At 41.1% G+C, this 24099-nt stretch overlaps 1 protein-coding gene across 4 annotated transcripts in view; it reads right to left on the reverse strand.

Moving 5' to 3' along the window:
* Positions 1-24099, reverse strand: part of gabbr1a (gamma-aminobutyric acid (GABA) B receptor, 1a) — a 127199-nt gene that overhangs the window by 86252 nt on the left and 16848 nt on the right. For 3 of the 4 annotated variants that reach the window (XM_012854389.3, XM_021311630.2, XM_036135493.1), the window contains exons 5-6: positions 21486-21671; positions 17990-18007 (exon numbers count right to left, since the gene is read on the reverse strand). In XM_012854389.3, the coding sequence (XP_012709843.1) occupies positions 17990-18007; positions 21486-21671 (204 nt within the window). The remainder of the gene's footprint in view (positions 1-17989; positions 18008-21485; positions 21672-24099) is intronic. The other variant, XM_036135494.1, reaches the window with a different exon arrangement.

Genomic DNA, 24099 nt, shown 5'->3' on the forward strand with positions numbered 1-24099 from the left:
GTCTCTGTCCTACCTCGCCTCTCGCCCAATGACTGCTGGGTTAGGCACGTCTCTTTTTAACTTTTTAACTTTTATTTAATAAATAAACTGAAACCTGCATGCTCCATGACTGCAAACGGCCCAAACGTCTGCTTCATAGAGATGTTCACACTGATGAGCATCAGTAGATCGAGTTTACCTGATTTCCTGCAACTGGCTGCTCCTTTCTCCCTAAATCCAGTGGAAGACGAACGTTTTAATCCTTTTCATTTCATGTTTGTTTAATCAAAGATGACGGCCTCAGATCTGTTTTGCATTTTGCAGATTAATATCCTTTTAGAACCTGATAAAGAGCAAATGGTGATTTCATGTTCTGACACATATGCGGTCCATTGATTTCTACGTATATAGAGTTAAGAACAGGTTATCCTGTTAACTACTGAGTCGTGACCAAAGTTACCTGGTGGGATCTCTTAATGAGATAATTAGTCGTAGGGAGGTTGCGTAGATGATTCGTAGAGTTTCTGGCAGTGGATAAATGTCAGTGTGAACGTCTGGTGGACACTATGTGACACAGGCTGACTGTAACTGCTGCAAAGAACCCAAAGTAGACGGGAGAAGTGGAGTGGAGAGGGCGAGTGGAAATCTGAACCGATGAATCCACAACACCCCGCAGCGATACACCATCTTGGCTGTTTGGAGCTTTATGGCACCCTCATTATTTTTTCAGCAACACTATGAGCCAAAACACACCTCCAGGCTGTATTTGACCAAAAAACAGAGCGACGGAGTGCTGCATGACATGAGCTATAATGCAACAGCTTGCAACAAATTATTTTTCATGAAGGTTTTGATGCTCGTGGAGGAGCAGCGAGTTGCTGGTTCCATTTTCCCCTCGTCTTTCGGGACAGATTTATGGGCTAAAAGGCAGTTTCATTTTGAATCTGGGAATCGGCTGCTTTAATTAGTTTCTACTGAAAATCACAGCAACTTTTCTGGCTGATTGTCAAAACAAGACGTCAAAGTAAAAGCTTTTTTATTGTGTTGTAAACCAGCTGCTCCCACATTTACATTTAAATACCATTTCATTCAGAGATCACGCTATTCTCTGTGCTGTTTTTTTTTTTTTTTTTTGGGCTGTAAATCAATACGAAGCAATGTGCACCTCTGATTTGTTTTCAGCTTTACTGATTCATCTTTCAGGCCTGCCTCTTCTCCACAGCCAGCTCCATGAAATGTTACAGAAGCTGCTTTGACAAATCAGAAAAAAAGAGGTGCCCGGCATCAAACATGGCTGCTTTATTTGCCCTCATCTCTGACTGAGAGGAGCGGCGGCGGCCATGTAGGCCAGTTAGGTGTCGATGAGCAGGAGGCTGGAGTCTCTGCACACAAGCTGTTCGAACCCTCTGTTCACATTCGGCACAGACTCCGAATCTCTAAACATGACCCATAAACACGTTCAGAACCAGGCCTTTAGAACCGAACGATCACACGGCTGCTTTTTATTCCGGCTCTGCTCTAAAATTAGCAGCTGGTTTGCCTTCAGACGAGACACCAGCGAAACGGCAGAGATCTCAGGTTTGGATTTTAAAATCAGTGCAGTGAAAACAGACGCACTGCAGCCACCGAGGCGCTGAAATATTCAGCTTTTATAAAGTGGTTCTGTTTCTATGCACAAATTGTATTTCTACAGTTATACAGAGAGAGAGGACTCTTTTTTCCCCTTTTTTGACTGCTACCTTTAGGGGGTACCATCTAAGCGCAGTGTTGCCATCTGAGTGAATTTGTCTCTTTATTTTGCACATTTTTAGACTCCTCGAGCTTCTCTTTTACAAAACAGCGTCAAAAACTGGGATTTATTTCTTGCCTAATGGCAGATTTTTGGAGACTAGGATATAAAAGTATCCCCCGAGCGAGCAGCGACGTTCTCCACTGACCAGTCACCTGTTCTCCAACACTCAGAGGCGGTCCAGTCCCAGGAGTCCCTCCCAGCTGCAGTCAGAATGGGAGATGTTCTCCTGCTCTGAGTGCAGGCCCAGACTTGTTAACCACACAGAGCATTTTACCTCCTAATACAATATTATTCTCCACTACAGCATCCATTATAAATCCATACAAAAACCCACTTTTTGAAACTGGGTGACGACATGATTTATCCACTTCTAGGACAGCCAAAAGCTACTTTTACTACGGAGGATTTGAAAGCAACGTTCTAGCATCCTCTCTAGCGTCCCATAAGCCTCTGCATATCCTCTTCCGTTATATTTACGACCCTCTGGGCTTCCTGGCAGCTTCGTCTTAAAGATGTCGACATCTTTAGCTCAGCTCCTGTCTTTGTGTTAGTGGCTGCTCTCCCTACCGTCCTGGAAACCTTTATTTCCTGCAGCTGTCCTTTTGTCACACATCACACGGAGGACACTCGTCTCCAACCACTCCACCCTGCCGACCCTCTCTTCCTCACTGCTCATTGCTTTGGACGTTCGCCCACAGGTACTGAAACACAAACGCCTTCAGCAGCCACACGTCTTGCAGCTTCACTGCTTCGTCTGTCTTCCTCTCATTCAAACACGTGGATTCTCCTCCTCCCCACGGAGCATTACTCCACACCTCCCCAGGCTTTCTTTCACCTGCACTCTGCTCTCGCTGAAGATTACTATGTCATCTGCAAACATCATAATCCATCTGACTCATATATGATTTTGTTTTTTAAATCATTTCCAGAGAAACTGAATTTTGGGTTTCCATTAGGTGTAAAAATGTATCAGAAAATATTTTGCCGGGTCTGAGGGTAGGGATTGGGGTGTGTGTGTGTGTGTGGGGGGGGGGGGGGGGGGGGTAGTGGCTATCTAGGAGACAGGATACATCCTAGACAGGTTGCCATAGGGAAATTAACATAAATTAACATTAAAAAGATGATTCCATGTGTAGCAAAGCTGTAAAAGCTGCACTTTTTGGAATTTATTTAGACAAATAAATCTAGTTTTCAATAATATTCTGATTTACTGAGATTCTCTTGTATATGGCAAGATAAGAAGCTGTGTGACAGCAGGATTAAAGTCACCACTTTCGGATAACGTTTACAATTTATGAAGGCCTGATGGTTTTAGCAGATATTTCTTTACATTATCCTATTTTCTGCCTGCCTAATTTTGGTATTTTTCTTAGATTCAGCAAAATAAATGGGACAGAATTTTGACTCAGTGACATTGTCAAGGAAGTGTAGAACCTATTCTTTATTCGATTTTCTGTGGAAATTGTCCTGCATGGGACTGAAAGTGTGATAGAAGGCATTCATAGCGCTAAGGAAAAAAATAATATTTGAAAGATTTTGAAAAAGACTGGAGAACAAAGACCAACACCAATTATGTTAGAAGAATGACTGCTCTAATGGAAAAAGATTAATATACTGAGTGATTTGTGTTTCCTAAATTGCAGCCAATATATTAGAGTTTTCCAGGAAAAAATGTCAAATGTTCATTTTCTTTACTTTTTCTTCTAAAAGACCCAGACTGATAAGGATCCCCTCTGAGTGCCTCCATTTAGAGGTTTATTGGCCACTGACTCAGAAAGAATCCTATCTCCCCGCTGACTTGTTTGAGGATCCTCCTGGAGGAGATGGGAGATGTTCCCTGGCCTCCTTTTCTCTTTCTCTTGAAACTGCAACACTGAAATAGACTACACAGTTTCAAAATCAATGATGATGATTGCTGCGCTGCATTGTATGCTCTTCTTTCTGCAGCTCCTCTCTTAGTGCTCTAATTACGACCAAGCTCGCTTTTTTAAAATTACTTATAGCGCCAATCGAGTAGACCATTATTACTCCAGTCGAAATTAAAAATTCTCCCTAGTTGAGCTGTGGAATGGGGCTATTATATAACCCTGGTTCATTACCCAGATCTCATTATCTGAATATCTCTGTGTAACAGAGAGCTATTCAGATCCAGCTGCTAACAAGCCCTCACAGGCTGACAAGAGCGCCGTGATCATCTCTGGCATTTGCCTTCCTCTTCCACCTCCTCTTCCTCTCCACCACCCTGTGACCCATCCAAGGCTCCATCAATTATTCAGCTGTGAACTTTATCTGCTGCTTCACTCCATAAGCCTGCAGCCAACACCAGCAAGAAGCAACAGTGCAGCGTTAACGGCCCTCATGGTGGCAAACGCCTCGTTGGGGGAGGACGATTAGCTGTGACACGGTCTGAGAAAAGATGCAGCGGAGGCCGCAGAGCCGTAGCGCTGCCGAGCCGCTTTAATCAGCCCCTTTTCCTCTACATGTGTTTCTGTCTGCGGTTTGCATCCGCGAGGATCCATCAGCCGGCTTCCTCCTGAAGGATGCAGTTTTAGCACAATGAGAGATATTCTCCTCCGCCTGGAAAGCACGTGTAATTCTGACAGCGATCCAAATCAGAGAGAAAAAGCTCTGACAAATCATGTTGCGTAAAAATCAATGTTGCTCTTCCCCAAGATGCTGATATTTATAGATGTAAGGTTTCTGCACAGAGCTGCCAGCCGAAGCAGAGTCAGTTATGCAGATATCAGACGTTGGTCTAAGACTGTTTTAACATCCAATCTGTATCTTCTCCTCCGACTTTCCCTCCTTTATCACATTATGAATCATGTTTATACCTTACTGGGAATTTTATTAGAATCTGCCAATTTTAGCAAAATACATTTTAGCTTTTTAGGCGTAAAGATAGTTTACCTGGTATTACAAATAAATAAATAAAAATCTCATTATGTAAATCATCTTGCAGCACCAGCAGATCTAGTGTTTTCAGGAGTTATGGGCTGGTTTTCAGTTTCAAACTGTTGGTTATATCTAGATTTTTTTTACCCTAATTCCATATTTGCATGAAATTAAACAAATGCAAACTGAAATAAATTATGATAAAAAAGAGACATTTTGGTTTAGATACCTTTCCCTGCCAAAGTTTTTTTTTAATTACTCCAAAGTACAGAGTAGGTGTTTCCCTCCCCCACCTGTTGCTGTGAAGTAAGCTTTGTTATCACAGCTGAAGGAAGGAGATGCTTCCCTTTTCAGCCCTCATTTAAATAGCTAATTTAAATTACAAAAACTTACAATTTAGCTAATTTACCCTGTGAGCTATATATCATCTTTATTCATCCACACCCATAAAAACTATAAAATGTTAATATATACAATTTTAAGAAGTCATGTTCATTTATATCATATTCATTATATTCAAAACGCTGCATTAGGACTCCTCCTCCCCCACTAGTTGCTATTTACCTTTTTACTGAAATAAAAGGCAAAGTCGGTTGTTTGGAAATATTTTCTGCTGTTAAAAGAAAAGAAGCCCATCCAGATCTCTAGAGACGTGCTTCGGTGTCGCTCTGTTTTCATACAACAGTTTGCAGAAAGCATCGAATTGTTGCCTGTTGCAGATTTTCTGCCGGCGCAGAAAACCCAAATATTTATGCAGCAGGCAGCCAGAGAACTCATGAGACTTACTGTATAATCACCATGACAAAAAATACTCAGTTTTATGGTTTTAAGGCACTACCACAAAAGTCTTAAGCAAAAGAAAGTGAGAAATGCATCATTTCTGAATTTCTAATTTAATCTTAAATCGTGAAAATAAATGTATTGACACCAGACAGGTGGCCAGTGGTGGAAATCTTTAATAATACAGAATAAACAGAAAAAATTTGTGGTTCTCCAAATAAAAGTCTTTTTCTTCAGAATATTGTTTGATTGTATTTTTATACTCTTAATCAAATAACTTTTGGAGTTTAGTAAATGGAAATTCACTAGTTAAATAGAAAGCAGTGATTCACCCTAACAAATTTAGTCTGGTTTTACTTTTTTTGTGACACTTCAGTGTTTCCCATCACCAAAGAACATTTTATATCAGGCAAAGTGAGTAATTTTATTGTTTAAAGGGGGAAAAGGCATTTTTTTTTGCCTAATTATCAATATTCTCACAGGCCATGCCTACAGACAAACATGCTGGTGGTTGAGTGATGCTCTGGGTTACTTTGTTGCTTCAGCACATGGAGGACTTGCTCTGATTTATGGAACTAGCAGAGAAACTTGAAGGAGAATTTGCAACCTTAAAGGAGCTATAAGTAAGATATTTACTGTAAAATCAACCTAAATCCTTCTCATATGTCTAACAGGACGGAAGTAACTTTCTCTAGAAACAATCAGTCCTCTCCATCAACAATGTCTTAGTCACGTTTTTCTCCGTTCAAACCTAGAGGTACGGTCCGGAGCTACTTCAGTTCAGAGTGCAGCCCGTGTTTACTTCCTGGTTCCTCAGCCAATCAAATGTGAGTTCCCAAAAAAGAGCACAGCATTTGGTGTTTTATCTTCTTAAAAGAGCAGCAGCCTGCTAACAATGAAACCAATAAGAGAAGTGGACCAGAAGTAGAACAGAATAAAACATCATAGACTCGTCTTGTGGAAATAAAAATTCACAACAGCAACACCGTTTAAAAACGACACATTAGATTGTTGTGATAGGCAGGCTGTTGTACCGATTTGAGCCACAAGGTGTCAGTATTACCTATAGCTCCTTTAATGTTGAAATAATCTGGGTTCTGCAGAAGGACAATGAGCCAAAGCACACCAGCAACTTCACCTCTCAATGGCTCGTTTTGAAACGGCCTAGTCAAAGATCTGAGTTAAACCCAGCCTGAATGCCATGCTGGGACCTTAAACTGGCTGCCAGTGCTGTAAAGCCGTCCAATGTGGCTGAATTAAACAGAGAGTGGGTTTATATTCATCCACAGGGATGGACAGGACTTGGCAGTAGTTGATGCTTGATGCCAGCTGCTGCTGTCAGGGATGCAGCAAGCACCTTTTAGGTTTAGCAGATATTTACTTTTTCACATAGGGCTAGGTTGGTTTGGGAAGATTCTTTTTTAACTTTGGGTTTATTTGGGCTTGTTGTTCTGCTGACAATGAGGGGCAATTTTTCCCATTAGGTTCCAGTGAGGGTTGGACCCACTGTCTTCTTCTGGCATCCTTGCAACAGATCAGGGTTTCCTCTGGATACAGGCTCTGTTTTATTCAATCAGCCGGTGAAGTACTGCCGCGTCACGGCCCAATTCTCGTGTTTGTCCTTATTTCGCTTCAGAGAATTGCTTTTGAGACGTCCCGCATCCTCATCTAGGCTGTTTTCTTCTCAGAGGACTTTTGTCGATTGCCGTCTCTTGTGTTTCGATCAGTAAATAATGTATCTGTGATAAAGCTGCTTCTGTTTTTAACAAAATGGGTTCTGCTCTATAATCTGTCTGTCAAAAAACAAACTTTGATTCAGCCTCTTCTTTGTGGCTAGAAGCAATCTGACTCCTGACAGATTCACATGCAGCACAGCGCAAAGTATTTGTCCATCCCTCCTTTCTTCTGTTTTCCTTCCAGTCACTTTGGATTCGCTTTCAAAGCAATCTTGATGAAAAGGTCTCAATTTATTTATTTATATTTCCAGGCTTTTTTTGCATTCTTTCACTCATTTTTAATCCAGTCTGTGCCTGTTTTCAGAGGAAACTTCTTGTTTCACAAATCACCAAACTCTGAATTGAATAACGGAGGCGTAAAAAGCTCCTAAACTCAAGAGGAGAACCGTTGTTGTTTAGACACGGACGTAAAGAACCAACGTTTAACTGCAGCCTGTCACAAACACGCAGTTTTTTCTTATTTCTTAGTGGAACCGTTAGCAGTGTTTCCTAATACCAGGGCAGATTGTTAGTATCTTATGAGGAACTTCCATAAATCTGTTGCATCAGCAGAAAGTTGCCACGGACCAACATCCTCCCAGTTGACGGTTATTTCCAGGTTTACAGAAAAGCCAGAACCTCTCAGACTTTTAAGAGAAGGTTCTTTTGATTACACATCAGATCATGCAGCTTTTAAAAAAGAGCTGAGCTGAAGAGACCAGCGACGATCACGAGAAAGCCGTTTTTTTGAGGCTTTTTCCGTTTTCTGTGTGAGTTTGCTGAAAGGACCGGGATGGCTAGGGCGTCTAAAGTCAAGCCACCACTGTTAGCCTCTGAGACCCCAGACAAAGCAGCGACGGCACCATAGCTGCTGGCTTACATGAGGCTTAGCTGGTTTTACAGCCTTAGTTTTTGATTCAGTGATTAAAGACCGTCTGTGTGACCAACTGGCTCGCAGATTTGAGGCAGACACTGAGACAGCCATGGCCTGGCGCGCCACGTTATCACGTCAGTTTTTCTGTAAAAAAACGACGGGTGACGCTCAGGTGTGCCGAGACAGATCAGAACATTGGACTTCGTTCCAATCAGAGATTGACCGAACAGGTACGGTTGAAAACGATAAGGCAGCAAGTGTCCCAGATGTGTTCAACTCTTCAGGATGGGGAATGACTCGCTTCATGTGCAGCCCTCTATGGTTCCCCTCCACTTTATGACTTTATAACACTGAATATTTATGCAGGGAATTAATGTGTTTCATCCTTTTTAAGCACCAGCAAAAATTTCACCTACAGGAATCCACCTGAAACTTTGTTGACCTTCTTGTGAGTCAAGCCAAAGCAATCAGCTCTGGATCATGCAGCTTTTAGCCAATCAAATGACAGTCATTTGATCACATGTGACACACCAGTGTGTTGGGCAGAGGTGAGTCTCTTAACGGTTAGCTAGTTAGCGGCTAACTATTAAGAGACTGGTTACTAATAAACCCAACCTGGTGTGTCACAGGATCAAATGATTTGATTGGCTAAAAGCCGCTCGACTCGACCCAAAGCCGATTGCTATGGTTTGACTCACAAGAAGGTCAACAAAGTTTCAGGCGGATTTCTGCAGCAGAATTTTTAAAGGTGAATTTTTGCAAGTGAAATTTTGCAGACCAATTTAAAATAAAAAAATAAATCTAATTCATTATTATACTAAAAAAAAGTATTTTAAATATTCTGTCTAAAATTGTCTGATTCTAATGAGACAATATCTCTTCCATAGAAATATGATGGATTAATGTCTTAAAAATGTTCCTACCTAAATTAAGAATGTTTGTAAGATTTAAAAGTGTTGGACTGCAGCGACACCTAGTGGTAAATAATGCCGTTTGCATCTGAACATTACCCATCATCCTCTGCTTATGAGCGAGGGGAACTCTGACGCATGCTCTGGTCTAGTTTGTCTCTCCTGGGCTTCTGTAACAGCTCGGTGTTGAGCGCATGGTTAGAAGGCTTGCTGCACGGCGTGTTTTGTTGTCATTTTCCCAAGTCAGGAAAAAAATGCCAGTTATTCTGCTCATAACTCTTGTCCATCTTGGAGCTATGAAAATCATGAAAGAACTGAAATTATTATTAAAACGAGCCGTGGAAATTGCTGCAGCTGCGCGCTGGTATGTTTTGTTGCATCGTTTCACGAGTAAACACAGAGAAAAGCTTGTTTTTTGCTTCGTAACTGACTGACATGGAGAACAGGCTCAAGGGGAGGAGCGCAGCAGATTGATTTAGCAGAAAAGAACAAACTTGATAACCGAATTGATTTTGTTTGTCTCTTTTTTTCATACTGGTGCAGAACATAACAGGAAATGCCAAGTCTGTTGGTTTTATCAAGTCCTTCCTCGCTGACTTTTCTGTTCAGACACTCTGATCATGGAGACCACTGATGCACTTCTGCTTTGGCTGGAGAGTGCATTGACTCTATAAGGGGATTCAGATGGAGCGATAGTCAAATGCTTATCAGTTAGTCTTTGATTTAGTTGTAACTCATTATGGATTGGTTCCTGATATTCACTTTGAACATGAAGTCATTTGCTAATTTTCCCTAAATGGAAAATGAACCTGGGTAAAAACCAAATGGTATCAGGTGCTGGTGACACATAACACCAAGACGGTTGGTTTTTAAGGAGGAAACCACAACATTGTTGCCTTTTAGGCCCCCTAGCTGAAGCTTAACAAATAACATTTAACAGATCATCATTTAGAAAGGATATATTTTTCTGAATTAGCAGCAGATTTGTTGCGCGATCTAAGCTGATTTCACTTCTTTTTTCATCGCTTGCTCTTTCTGCTTCCATCCCTGCAAAGCTGCGGTAGTTATGGAGTAAAACAGAAGCAAATATGTCTTCCTGCCACAGATACAGAGAGCAGGGTAGAGCAGACAGCGACAGGAGCAGGGTATTAACCTTTCTCCCGCTGAGGAGGCAGTAAGTGGGTGGTGACAGCACATGGAGCGGCGATGGAACCGAGCGAGAAGGAGGTCAGCGTGGAGACGCTACACGGAAATTTCTATTTGAGGAAACACAGTTCCAGGCTGCTTTGTTAATTATCTGTTTGTCGAGTCTGTCTGTGACATTTCCAAAGTTTTCAAGAGAATGTCGCGGGCCAAAATTACATTTTAGGTTCATTGTTGCTTATCTTGGTGCTCACACTGAGGGGGGATGTGAACGACGGTCCAAGGCTGAATAAGACCGTAGGCAGAATTTGATTTAAGGCCCCGCCTTCTGTTACGTCCATCTCCACTGCTGACAGCGTTTCAGGACAGATTTGGTGGAATATGGGAGTGGATGGAAAGGTTAAGTGGCTCAGCTTAACAGAAATCACAGCTCAAACACAAAAATGATTAAACTTCCAGCATCAGATTGTAGCTATAATAAAAAAAAAACAATCATTGAAGATTATTCTTTGCACTTTTAGAAAGTGAACTTTCTAATTACTCTAAATCTTTCATTTCAAACTATTACAATTTTTTCATTTATTCTTTGCTGAAATTGTCAAATATTCTTTCTTAATTTACATCTCTGGTCTCTGTGTTAAAATTCTAGCATTTATGGGAGGCCCCTGATGGTTTAGGGGCCCTAATCAGCAGCTTAGTTCACGTTTGCATTGGGCCGGCTGTGCTTCTGGGATAATCCAATTATCCTGGGAAACCCTCATCCGGCCTGTAATGATTGAATTAATCAACATTTATAGACATTCGCCACAGATCCAGTGAAAAAGGCAGCAGCACGTTTCTTAGACCGTTTTAAATGCTTATTTCATTTTCAGCAACAACGGCTGGAATAAAACTATTTTCCAGCCTAGAGTTAAAATAAATATTTTTAAATGCTGACATTAGCCACACATTAGAGACAATGCTAAAAGCTAAAACAATAGTCACTTGTTTTGCATCTGACATCGTTGGTCATTTTAGGTGGTGATGAAACAACGACAATAAAAACTCCTAACACGCGTCAGAGGGTGTGCGCTAGCTAGGTGGGCGTTTCCTTGTAGTCACAAGTCATAAAATTTAAAAAAGGTTTACAGTGAAAATCATTTTATTAATCTAAAATCTGTCGTTTATTGAAATTTAATGTATTCCTGCTTAAGAATTTAAATGCCCAACTCTGTAATAACCTTTAATAAACTGTAATAGTCACTCAGAACCAGCAGGAAACGATGGCATCATTAATTATCTTAAAAATAATCAGAGGGAGGCTAAAGATGGTTTTAGTTATAACTTGAAAAAATAGACAATAACAGGTTTTCTTCATCATTAAATTTGCCTCATCTGTATCAAATCTAAAGACTATTGTATCTCCCTCCTGATGTGTTCGGAGCACTGCAGGAAATTAAAAAAAAAATGTTGTGGCTACAAACTTCCTGCATGTCTGGGTTGGCTGGTGTTGAAGCTGAGCGCATAGATTTAAATCCAAATTAACACTTAAAAGAGCCCTTTAATGTTTAATATCTTCTTTAGTCCTGTTATGAATGTCAAAAATCAAATCAGACGTTTATGTCTCCTGTTAATGTCATTACAGTTTTATTGAAAACATAGTTGATTAAAATTTTGAGGAGTTTTATCCACATGTAGCTTTATAGTAAACTCAAAGTTTTAGGCTGAGTCCATCAAGCTAAAACCTTCTAAGCCCAAATCATGACCTTCTGCTTATGTCAAACTGCAGATCTCTGTTAAAAACACTGTTGGTGTTGGAAGGAAATAAAGTTTTGTGACTCCAGTAAATCGTTTCCACCAGTAGGAGGTTATTATGGTTTCATCAGCGGTCCTAACCCAAAATATTTTAGCAGCTAACTGGTCCAACTGTGTATCAGAACCACGATTAAAAGAAACATTGAGTAAAACAGATTTTTTACAAACTGCTGCAGAGCTTTATTTATTTCCTATGTTAATAAAAAAACTCTTAAATATCAATATAACTAATCTGATACACTGAAGGGTTCAGTACATAGGTAGAATATGGTTTGTTGTAAAATGAAGGCAGAATTGGATAAAAGGGCCGCCTGAGGGTAGGAAAGAGGAGCATGAATCAGGGAAAGGGCCAGAAGACCAGAAGCAGATTAAACTGTAGATCAGCAGGAAGCTGAAAGCATTTTGTAGATTAAAAAGGAGCTGACTGGTTCTCCACACGCTGCACATCAGCAGCAGCAGCAGCATTTCCTGCATTGCCTTGGTGTGGAGTGCTTTAGCTGGTCTCTTCAGCTACGCCGCTTCTGTCCTGGCACTGAACAGAAACCTGTGAATAACTGACTGGATCTTCCTTTGGATGATCAGCTGGTAGAGACATCCTCGGTCTGATTGCACGCATCAGAATGTGACCAGAGGCGTCTCTGGCATTATAAGTTAAGTTGGGCACAAAAACTCAACACCTATCAGCAGCAACACGTTTTTTTTTTTGTGATGCATACAACCTGATTTTGATCAATGTTAAATTAAACAGATATATTTGCATCAACATCACACTAGAAAATCAATTTTATATAAGCTAAATGTAATTTAATTTGTATACATAAAATTATAAATAAAGGCTCACTCATATTAATTTATTGAACACAACGATTCACATTAATCCTTCAATGAGCCATTAAGGACAACCAACACTAGATTAATATTTACTTTTAGTTTACATTTTCCTATGTTTTATTTTGTTAACATTTTATTCCAACTGTTTTTTTACTTGCTTGTTTTTATTTTCCAATGTTTAACCATATAAAGCACTTTGCATTGTCCTTGTACTAAAATGTGCTGTACAAATATATTTACCTTGCCTAGATGGTCCCACACTATCCAGTGTTCATTTCCAGCGTTCTGATTGGACGATCCAAGCTTGGGGCCGTAGTATTTGTGCCCCACGTCTGTCTACTGAGAGCCTACTGGGCATGCTCACTGTGATTTCAGATGTTCATTATTTAAACAAACGTTGGTGGGCCGACACCAACATCAAGGCGTTTCAGGAGGATTTAGCTGCTGAGCTTGTTAGTTTTCTGGCATATTTGGATATATAGACACATTCTAACATCATTTATTGGTAAGGGAATCGGTAATTTTTATAATATAACTCTATAAAAGAACAATCATGTCCCGCTGCTTATTGCCCACTGGCCCCACATGCAGAGACGCCACAGAATGTGACGTCTGAAAGGCAACAGCTGGGGGGGACCGTGGGTACCGTTCCCTCTACTGTGTGTTTGTAGAACAATAAGAACATCTTTGACTTCAGATCCGTTTGCAGATGGTTTTCATTCTGGCAGATCCTAATCAGGTTCCTTCACCTCCGAGTTTAGATTTAAATTGTTTTTCTTGTTTAGATTTAAATCGAAGTGTCTAGTTTTCTGCTTTTGAAAGTTTCTTCAATTATAGCATCTGCTGTTTGCGCTCTAACAGGATGAAGTTGTTTTTTTCATGGTGCTACACGCTACCTGGCACTTTCTGGGCTCCATGATTGTGTAAATTATCTCAGTTTTTATTTCCACATAAATTATTTCTGCTTTTGCTTTAAACGCCAGAGGAAAGGCTTTGTTTTGCCAAATTGGGGGATGCAGGGGTGCAGTTAGTAGGTGAGAACAGTGTCATATCTTTCTACTTTACAGAAGGCTGTAGCACCGCTTCAATGATCAGCAGCAAACTAATAAGAATACAATTTCCATTAAAACTTTGAATTTCCAATTAAGGAAAGACACGAGGGAATTAATTTAACTGAACTGAAAATACTCCTCCACTAATGAGCAAATTACTTTTAATCTTCTCCGTAATATCAGAAGGATTTGTGGGGTAGTTGGGTGGAACAATGGTGTCCCCCATGTAATGGGCTGGTTGGGAGTCAGAGGAAATGCTCCAAATGAGGGTTTTCTGAAATCATTTCTGAACTTCAGAGCTTCAGCCGTAATCTTTTTTTTTTTTCCTGCAGCTGAAAAACCTTTAATTGGAAAAGCTTTTAGAAGAAGTTTTTGTCTTTTCTTGCAGCCGGTGAGGGGATTCAAAGCTCAGCTTCCAGAGGTCTTATCAGAGCTGCAGGATTCTGCTTCTCCACCAGGAGACAACTCTGGTCCCTTCCTAGAAGATCACCTCTGCCCTCTTGTGGTGGCAGCACAGACTGCAGACCCACTGTTTGGTTAAACTGGCTGATTTAGGTCAGATTTGAGCTTTTTCCTCCACTATAGCAGCTTTGTCAGGTTAAAACCCAAACCGAAAATTAATGAACCTTCCAAACAAGAACCTTCCTAGAGTTTCTGGAGGACCGTTAAAACTGAGACGCCACCATAGGAAGGAGCATTAGATCTTTAAAATATACCTGAAAAGCCAGCTAAAGCCAATAACGACTTATTTTTACATTATTTTGCTAAATAATGATCACGTCTTAGTTTGTTTCTGCCCAAACTAAACTGAAATGTTACAGCATAATTTGAACTGAATCTGTTTGGTTTATTAGAGTTATGTTGGGTTTAAATGAGTATGTCTTACAAATAAATTGTATTTTTTATTTAGAATTTTACTTTATGAATGCATTTTTATTTGTATAAATTCTCTCAACCTGAACGTATCTAAGAGAAGGAAAAGAAGACAAAGAGCTGTCGGCCCGTTCTTCCAGGTCAGCCTTTAAAACTGAAGACAAGATTTAAACACATCTCCATTCCTAAAAGTGTCTCCCACATCATGACTAATCAAGAAAAGATTAATTTGAGTATATTTTCCTTTGCTGAAGGCGTTGAACCATCAACGTACAGATGTGGAATTGCTCTTAAAATATAGAAACTGAACTCTCATAAATTATTGCCAAACCAGCGTTTTTGGACTCTTCCCATTCTCAGCTGCCGTTAGACCTGAAGGTGTGCTTTGGGCTCCTGGTTTGTAATCAAGCTGTGCACAAACCAGACAGACTTTGACTAGGCCATTGCAACCATTTTTGTTTTTCAGATGAATTAGCAGTCCAGAATCTGACCTTGAAATGACTTTGCTGGGATCTTCAGTCTTGGGAAGATTGGAAGTTATCTCACATGTTTTCTGCGTATGAATAAGCTCACCTTCTAAAATTATGGACTTTAAATTACTTGAAAATTATCTTATAACCTTGTATAGACATACAGTTACTCCTCAAAGGGCATTGGTGATATCTTTTCTACTCGGCATTGTGAAAACACTTTTGTCCTTTCATAATTTGCACTTTATCGAGGTGGTCAAACTGAGGAGGAGATACGATCGACTGCTTGCTGAGGCCATTGCTGATTCTGACCCAGCGTTGTGTTAAAACTCACCTGTTTGGTTCAGAGCAGCAAACTGACAAATCGACCTATCTGTAGTGTGCTTTTGGACATTTAAGGTTATATTTCAATAAAATAAAAATGACTTAGGAGCTGCTCATTACGGGACTTTCTGTACCCGCTTTGACAATGATCACATTTCTATAACATGTTCTGATTTAGGAAGAAAATAAGGTTTGTGACTCCAGTAAATCGTTTCCACCAGCAGGTTATTCTGGTTCTGACCCAAGATATTTTAGTAGCTAACTGGTCCAACTGTGTGTCATTCGATATAGGTTGGACTATATGTAGGATTTATTTCCTATATTAACCAAAAACACTTAAAAGCTAAAAGCATTTTGTAGATTAAAAAAAAGCTGACTGGTTCTCCACACGCTGCACATCAGCAGCAGCAGCAGCATTTCCTGCATTGCCTTGGTGTGGAGTGCTTTAGCTGGTCTCTTCAGCTACGCCGTTTCTGTTTGGCACTGAACAGAAACCTGTGAATAACTGACTGGATCTTCTTTTGGATGAGCGTGGTGATCAGCTGGTAGAGACGTCCTCGGTCTGATTGCACGCATCAGAATGAGACGTCTGCATGGCGACAGCTGGGGGTGACCGCGGGTACCGTTCCCTCTCCAATGTGTTTGTATAACGATAAAAACATATTTGACTTCAGATCCGTTTGGAGACGGTTTTCATTCTGGCAGATCTGAATCAGGTTCCTTCACCTCAGAGTTTAATATTAAATGTTTTTTTTATTTAGATTTAATCTAAGTGTGTAGTTTTCTGCTTTTCAATCAGAATCAACTCTATTTGCCATGTTTGTGAGCACAAACAAGATATTTGACTTTGGATTACAGCATTCAAATCGTTTAAAAAAAACAGGCAGGAGAGTAACAGTGAGCAGAAAATCAACGATTATCTATAACAAAAATGTGTTATTCAGGGAAAAAGGTGAGAATGTATGGCAGAGTTTTGTTTTATTGGTATTTAAAGGAAGTTTCTTCAAGTGCAGTATCACAACGACTTTTCATAAAGATCAGGGGTCTCATTTAGAAAACTTTGCATGAAATCCATACCAAAAGTGCATGAATGCCAAGAAAAATAAAATGCCGTACGGCAATAAATATTCAGATTTTTAAAATCATGCCCACGCAGACCGGCACCTAATTTCCCTTTGTAGATCCAAGCTGTACCTGAAGTTCTGGTACCAGGTTCTGCTCAGATTGAACCATAAATGGTTGCTGCAAAGCTTCTCATGAATGATAATGTGTGTTAAAAATGGGTCCGCTGATGTTTTTTTTTTTTTTAATGGTCAAATGGCGACCATGTAGAAAACCCATAAAACTGTGAAAAGAATCACAGAGAGGAGTTTATTAAATGTGGAAATCAGAGGTAAAAGCACATATGTTGAGCTATTTAAAAGGTAACAATGCAATGCTTGGAGTCTAAAGCAGCATGTTAGTCAGTCCTCAACAATTGACCAAAAAAATCATTGATTGTTGAGACTGTGTTCCCTCCTGATTCTCCCATTTATAAGGTCTTCCAGCAGAGCCAATGCATCCACCGCGCAGCATTACGTACGAGTGGATTTGACCGTTTACTGCAAGTAAAGTAATTGCCTCACACCTCGTCACGATAATTTGTTAATCTGTGGAACCCTGTTGATCATTAGGGAGAATAATGTGATGGTAGAAAACCCAGATTAAGTGTTCAGCGGACTTTTATTGCAGATTTTAGATGGTTTAGGCATTCTTTTATTTATTTTGAAGGGTGCTTATGTGTAGTAATGTGTCATCAGCGCAAGCATGAATTACACAGCGACTTATGATGAAGTCGATCTACGATTAAAGTCTGAAATAGAGGGAAATTGGACGTCTGAGAGGAATTGGCTGCTATTCACCACTTCACCATCTGCGTTGCCAATTCCCCCGTCTTTAAAATAAGAGTACGCCTGGGTCAGAGCTGGTGAGAGGACCGCAGGTTTTCACGTCAAGTTTTTTTTTTTAACTCCCCGTTTTGTGTGACACAAGCTTTATAAATGAGAGCCCAGATCATTTTCTTTACATACTGATGGTAAAACTCTCGCATTGAATGGGGTGTGCTTTCTTTTAAGACTGTTGCAAGTGATCAAATCTTGTGATATCACTGTACGTCAGTCTTTAAATTTGTTGTTTCAGTTCTTTTAGATAAGAATATTGATTTTGATTCATGGAACCTGACTTTTAATGCAGAGGAGCAGCGAGAGCGACATCCAGCTCGTGTTGTTCTCTAACTCTTAAAATACGATAAATGCACTGAAACGCGCTCGATCCTTGCAAAAGCAACACGTTATAACTTTAATAATGCAAGAAACATATAGAAAACAACTTAAAATACGAAAATGTTGCATTCGGAGGAGAAAAAAAATAGGTTTTGGTCAAATAAAAACAGAAAACAGCACAAAAACAGGAGCAGGTTTCCCATAAATCACCTCTTATCTTTAAACCCAAACACATTTTTATCATTTGTCAGATTTTCAGATAATATATAAAAAATAGTGCATAAAAGAGTCTTACCTGTGTAGTTTCTGTCATCTTGGGTGGGCAAATAGAAAGAGAGGAAAAAGCACAAATTAAATAATCTATTTCTATTGTGATCTGCTCCACTAGAGGGCAGCGATGCGTCGCTGCAGCTCCCCTGTAGAAACAAGCAGTTAGTTGTTGTGGAGCAGATCTGCTGCCAGGAGGCCAATCACTATGTGAACCGTCTTACAACATATTTCAGAAAAAAACTTCAATAAGACACATAAGGAATGAGAAGCAGACCACCAGGGCTGCACAGTGCATTAAGCTTGGATGCTCTCTGTCAAAAACATGACTGTTAGGTTAATTGGTCTCTCTTAATGGTCTTGTGTGCTTGGTTGTGTGTCTGATGGACTGGGGGAGGATGGACCTGCCTCTGGTCTGGTGACCCTACATGGATAAGCAGGTATAGCCAATAGATGGATGAATAAAACATTGTTTCCATCCTGAACCTGTGACTATAGTGGGTTTTTTTTAAATGCCAACATTTCTAAAGGATTGCTTATTCCAACTGTCCTGATAATCCCTTTTTCATCTCCTTTAAGAAGACCATTCCCATAGCAACTTCACTGGTTACCATACCAACCTTTCCTTCATCCTTCATCCTTTTTTCTGCCCATAAATCCTCGTTTATTTGCACTAATTGGAACAAAACGTTCAGACAGCCATCTGTTGTTGCTGCGGAGGCTTCGGTTTGTGAATGAAGCCTCCAACATCCTCTCACACTCTCTCCATGGATTCATTCACTGTGTGGACTGAAACGCTGCTTCTTCTCCTCCTCCTCAACCTGCCTAACTAACCCGTCAGAGGATGGCACTCTGATTGGTCGGCTCATTTATTGCCTAGCAACCGAGCAGGCGAGCAGGTGTTGGTAATTATCTTTAAGGCCTGATGTTGTAGGTAAGCTTAGTGAGGGGACGCAGGGAGCTGAATTTACCTCTAAACCCTTTATTACTCTTCACCACCAGCCCTAATATTGGACCAGGTACTTAAATAAAAAAAAAATAGAGATTAAATGAAAGAAAATCAGAAACTGTGTTCATAAAATGACACAAATTGACATTTTGTTTGATACTATCAAGTTAAACCATTTTAGCTTCTACAAGTGCAAATAAAAATGTTATATGTATGATTAATATGTCAATACCAGAATATATGATTTAGCAGGAATTTACTTTTTTTATTATTATTTATTTATTCAGTCCATAGACTGCTGGTTGGTGAGACGATCTGCTTGAGCTGTACTGGTGAGGTCCAGTTGACTGCGAGAGCTGATACCAGTGCTTCACTCAGGGACCCGGAAAGATAAATGTCCAGCTTGGATAAACACAGGTTTGCATTAACCTGTCCATGATGAGCAAGCATGAAGTGACAGTGGAGAGGAAAAACTCCTCTTTGGGAAGAAACCTCTGGCAGAACCAGGCCGGACCGACTGAGATGTAACAGGGAATGCAGTGAGAGTCCGGGAGGAATTACACTCTGACAGGGACGAGGCTGAAGGAGCACCATGGGAAGCCAGATGGAGCGTAGCTACAATGGTGGAGAAGGGGATGGAGGTGGGTTGAATCAGGGTCATCTGAGTCCAAATCAGACATTGCACAACCACTGCTTGCACGTGGCTGGGTAGCAGGCTGAGTCGTGATCTTTTAAGATGAACTCTGGATGCTGATTGGGCTTCGTGGAGGTGCGGTTCAGAGCCGATTGGCTTGCGTCTGAGGCGGATGAGCCTCTGATTGGATGGAGGAAAGTAATTAAATTTCTTCAGTTGAACTTCCACCTAGGCTACATAAAGTAAAATAGAATACCAATCAGAAATCAATCTGCAACCAATTATTTACTGACCCATTAATCAGTTAATCTCTGATTTTCTACATTTATTTTTCTAGGTGCCTAGATAGATAGATAGATAGATAGATAGATAGATAGATAGATAGATAGATAGATAGATAGATAGATAGATAGTCTTATTAATATACCAGCCAGACTATGCAGGTTAGGTTGGACGATTGTACATATGGAGCCTTTCAGGTCGGTAATGGAGTCAGATAAGGAAGCATTTTATGTTTTTTACATGAAGGATCTTTCTAAACAGTTAAACCTGTGTAGAACTGGCTGCTTGGCTGGAGAAACAATTGTAAACTATTTAATATATGCTGAAGATTTAGTGGTTTTCAGTCCCTAGGGGCTTTTAATGTGTGTTCGGTGTCTGGTACACAATACGATGTTAAATTGAACTCATCAAAAAGTGTTGATCTGATCTGTGGTGCTAAAGAGGACAGAAGTGGGTCATTCCCTGACTTTAAGCTGTACTGAGGGTCTGTGATGGAGTTTGATGTCTTGGTCGTGTGTCGACCGACCGCCTGTCACATGATGAGCACGTTTACCGCCAACGCTGTATGTTGCGTGCACACGCTAATATTCTGTCACGCAAATTTGGTTCCTGCTCTGATGAATGAATCTGAACTTGTTTAAATGATATTGTGCCTCTCTGCATACGGCCCACCAGTGGTGGAGTTACAGGAAAGACAACCTCCACTGGCTGTTAGAGGCTTAGAATGATGCACTAAGCCCAGATGGACAAGTGCCAGTGAACCGTCGGTTCATTGATGGATGGATGTTTTAAGAAATGTTATGTAGAGGTTTATTTGACGATCGAACAACAGGATCATTATTGACACTGAATGTGGTTCTGTATGTTATGTTTCTGTGCTCTGCAAACGCTGGGGTGGCTGCCTCCTAAAAGATTACGGCTCGTTCTGCTTCTTTTTCTTATTTTTGTTCCTTTCATTTTATTATATATTTGTTGTTAGATATTTTTTCTTACTGTGTTCCTTTTTATAAATAGGACTACATGTCTACATTAAAATCTCTCTATTTATTGCCAACCTCACCGGCCCACAGCGTTTTCTCTCCGCCCATCACTGGAAATCTACCAACAACAAACCTGCAGGGGTCACCATCATGGCGTCAGACATGCCCTGATCTTTAATCAGAGTCAAATCCTTCATTTATTTCATATTTGCCAACACGCCTGGCCTGCTGCAGCTCAGTGAAGTCAACAATGAAACTATTAAATGTTCATTTGCTGCTGGAACGTCGCTGCAAGCGATCCGCTGGATTAGAATATGTCCTGTTTTTAAGTGCAGCAGAAACATTTTTCTGACATTGACCTCAGAGAGACAGAGGCACAAACCCTCAAAGATTCAGTTTCCTCCCAGTGACCTCTTCTGCTTCTCTGCCTTTATTCACCAGGACACCCCCCCCCCCCCCGCCCATCAGAAATGTCTAAAAACTAAAAGTTGTTTTCTACGGCGGGGGCACGATTGAAAAGAAAGAGAAATCAGATGCTTGAGTTTTAAATCTAACAACCAGACTATTCCAGTCAGCAGACAAGAGCTGGTGGACCCCTGGTCCTACTAGCCCCCCACCCCCCCCCCTCCCCCCCCCACCCCCACCCCAGAGACACCGTCCCACTGACGGAGACACTCACATAGGCAGGTGGGTTTAGGAGCGTCCCATTTCCCGAGCTTGGTGCAATGGCTGATGTTTCTTCCCTCCAGGATGAAGCCGGCGTTGCAGCTGTAATGAAGAACCGTCCCTTCCACTGGGGGCCCGGGGGGCCTCGCCGTCACTCTGCCGTTCTCCAGGGACGTCCACACCCTCGGGCACAGCAGCACTGGGAAGATGAGGGAGAAGGCAGTGGTTGGGAAGGTAAATGCAGAATTTCACTCGGAGGTGAGAAGGCTGCTTTGAAGGAGGAGGTTAACTGGTTCCTTAAAAGAACCACATGGGACCCGTGCAAAGAGAACGAGAACCTTTAACGAAGAAACACAAGATATTTCATCTTTCACTCTCAGTCTGGCAGCGTGGCACTGCAACAAGGAACAGAAATCTGTTCAGAGGATCATAAGTTAGGCAAAAATGAAGACACAACATTGTTCTTCAAACCCAGATGAGCGTATTTCTCCCTCAACCGCCCAGAATCTAATCCAATCATTCAATCTAGAGACAACCTCCAGGAGCATCTTGGACTGGTGATGTGGGTTTTTCAGCAGGACAGAGCTCACTGTCCTGAAATGACAGCGAGGCAGCTCAAAGGTCAGAGCTGACATTTGAAACCTGTGGTCAGAAACCTGCCAGACCTGGACCTCATCAGGAAACCCGGTGGTGGTGGTTAGAGGAGAGATGCTGGAGCAGCGATGCTGGTAGAGGCGGCGCTGGCCGGGCGTTGCCAGCCGGGTCGGTGGGGACGGTTAGTTGGGCTCAGAGCAAACCAGGAAACGACATCTTCACTGGTTTGACCCGCTAAGGTTCGACGGGTTGTTGATTAGAAAAAAAAAACATAATGATAAACTAGAAATCATAATGATCGATATTGACAATTATCATCAAATTCAGAATACATATTTTAAGTGCAGCCCTGACTATTTTGTGCTGTTGCTTAGCAACCTATTTTAGATACAGACACAAACACTGAATTCAAATTCAACCCTTTATTCAACCAAGTTTTTACCGAAACTGCAAGTTTTTAAAACAGAAAAAAAAGAATGTGTGCTCTCTGAACTCTTTGAAGGGGGCGGAGCTTGGTTCCTGGGTCTGCGTTGTGATTGGTTGGGAGGATGTAATGATGTAATATTAACCTACATGATTGGCTAGAATGCAAAAGGAAGGAAAACTGTTATTCTATTGAACTTTTTATTGACCCTTTTTTTCTATCATTGATATATATTATTTATTGAATTATCGTCCAGCCCTGCTTCTTGCCCTCTGCTGTAGTGCTGATCTGATCTGATGCCACCAACAGTCCAGCACGCTGCTTGGTTACCATGGAAACCTAATGTGGACCGAGGAGTCGCGCTTTCTGCCTTCCGATCTACATCCGAAACTGCAGGGAATCAACCTTTTTTGTCGGCTGCTCTACGCTCATGACAGGCTGCATCACCAAACAGGGAAAATCCATCCCTGACAGCAGTTTAGATTAATCCCCCCAAGACTTGAGTAGATTTGCCTCTCAGACAAGTACGCATGTTTCCAGGTTTGGCTGTTGGGCTTCTGTCCGTTTTTTTTTTAAGTGCGACTAAAACTGCGACGCAAAACCACTAATGTGGAAGATGATGAAGCTAGGAGCAGTGGGAAATAAATCAGTATGAGCTCTGTTCCTCTGGTCTGACTGCCTGACAGAAAATGTGGCCGGGCCCTTGAAAATAATTGGGTTTAGCTGTCGGGTTTGCTGAATCTTCCTTTCAGCCTGTGAGCGCATGCTGCAGCCCGGGCTCTTACATAAGCCAGAGAAAACTAAACTCCTGGTTCACAAACATGCTCTCATGAGAGCCAGAGCTCCTCTGGTGAAAACCGGAAGAACCAGAACTGAAGCAGAACTGGAATTTATGGAATTTAAGACAGATAGCTCCAAGTTTCCCTCATTTCTAAAAGCCTGAACAACTCATGATCAGGAGCAGTTTGCAGCTTTGCAGGGTACACCTCAGCAGACGGAAGCTAAAATCCTATATGTTTAGAAACTATAAATAAGACTACAAGGCTAGACTACAATAACTCTACATATCTACATATGCTAATGTTTTTCTGATTCAGCCTTTAATGACGGGTTAGTTCCTGGGTTTCGTCCTGTTCACAACCTCAGCAGGAACTCCTGCAGCACAGCAAGCTTTGCTTTGTTTCCCTAAACGTTGCTAAGTTTACATGAATGAAATGCAACACTTCCCCCAGGGTTTTCACAGTAAAGGTGTTGCAAGCTTCCCTTTATAGGTACGTGAACAACCTGAGCATGAGGAAGAAGCACGCCGAGACAAAAACAATTCTGCTGAAAGAGAAAATGTTCCTGCTCTGAGGTAGTAATACACAGCTCTGAACCTGATTACATCTTCTGCCCCAGCCAGAGTCAAACGTCATTTTATCTGATTGTTTTAACAGTTTCAGCAGTTCTTCAACTGACTGAACTTAAAACTTTGAACATTCTTTGGTCAGAACTAAAGAAATCACAGCATTGGGCGACTATGCAGCTTTCATTTAGATGTTTTTTTATTTGGAAACAATTATAGACGACAGGGAATCAGCTTTACTCCTCCGGTGTGGATGTCTTTGGA

This window comes from Fundulus heteroclitus, chromosome 3, assembly GCF_011125445.2.
Source record: "Fundulus heteroclitus isolate FHET01 chromosome 3, MU-UCD_Fhet_4.1, whole genome shotgun sequence".
NCBI classification, from domain to species: domain Eukaryota; kingdom Metazoa; phylum Chordata; class Actinopteri; order Cyprinodontiformes; family Fundulidae; genus Fundulus; species Fundulus heteroclitus.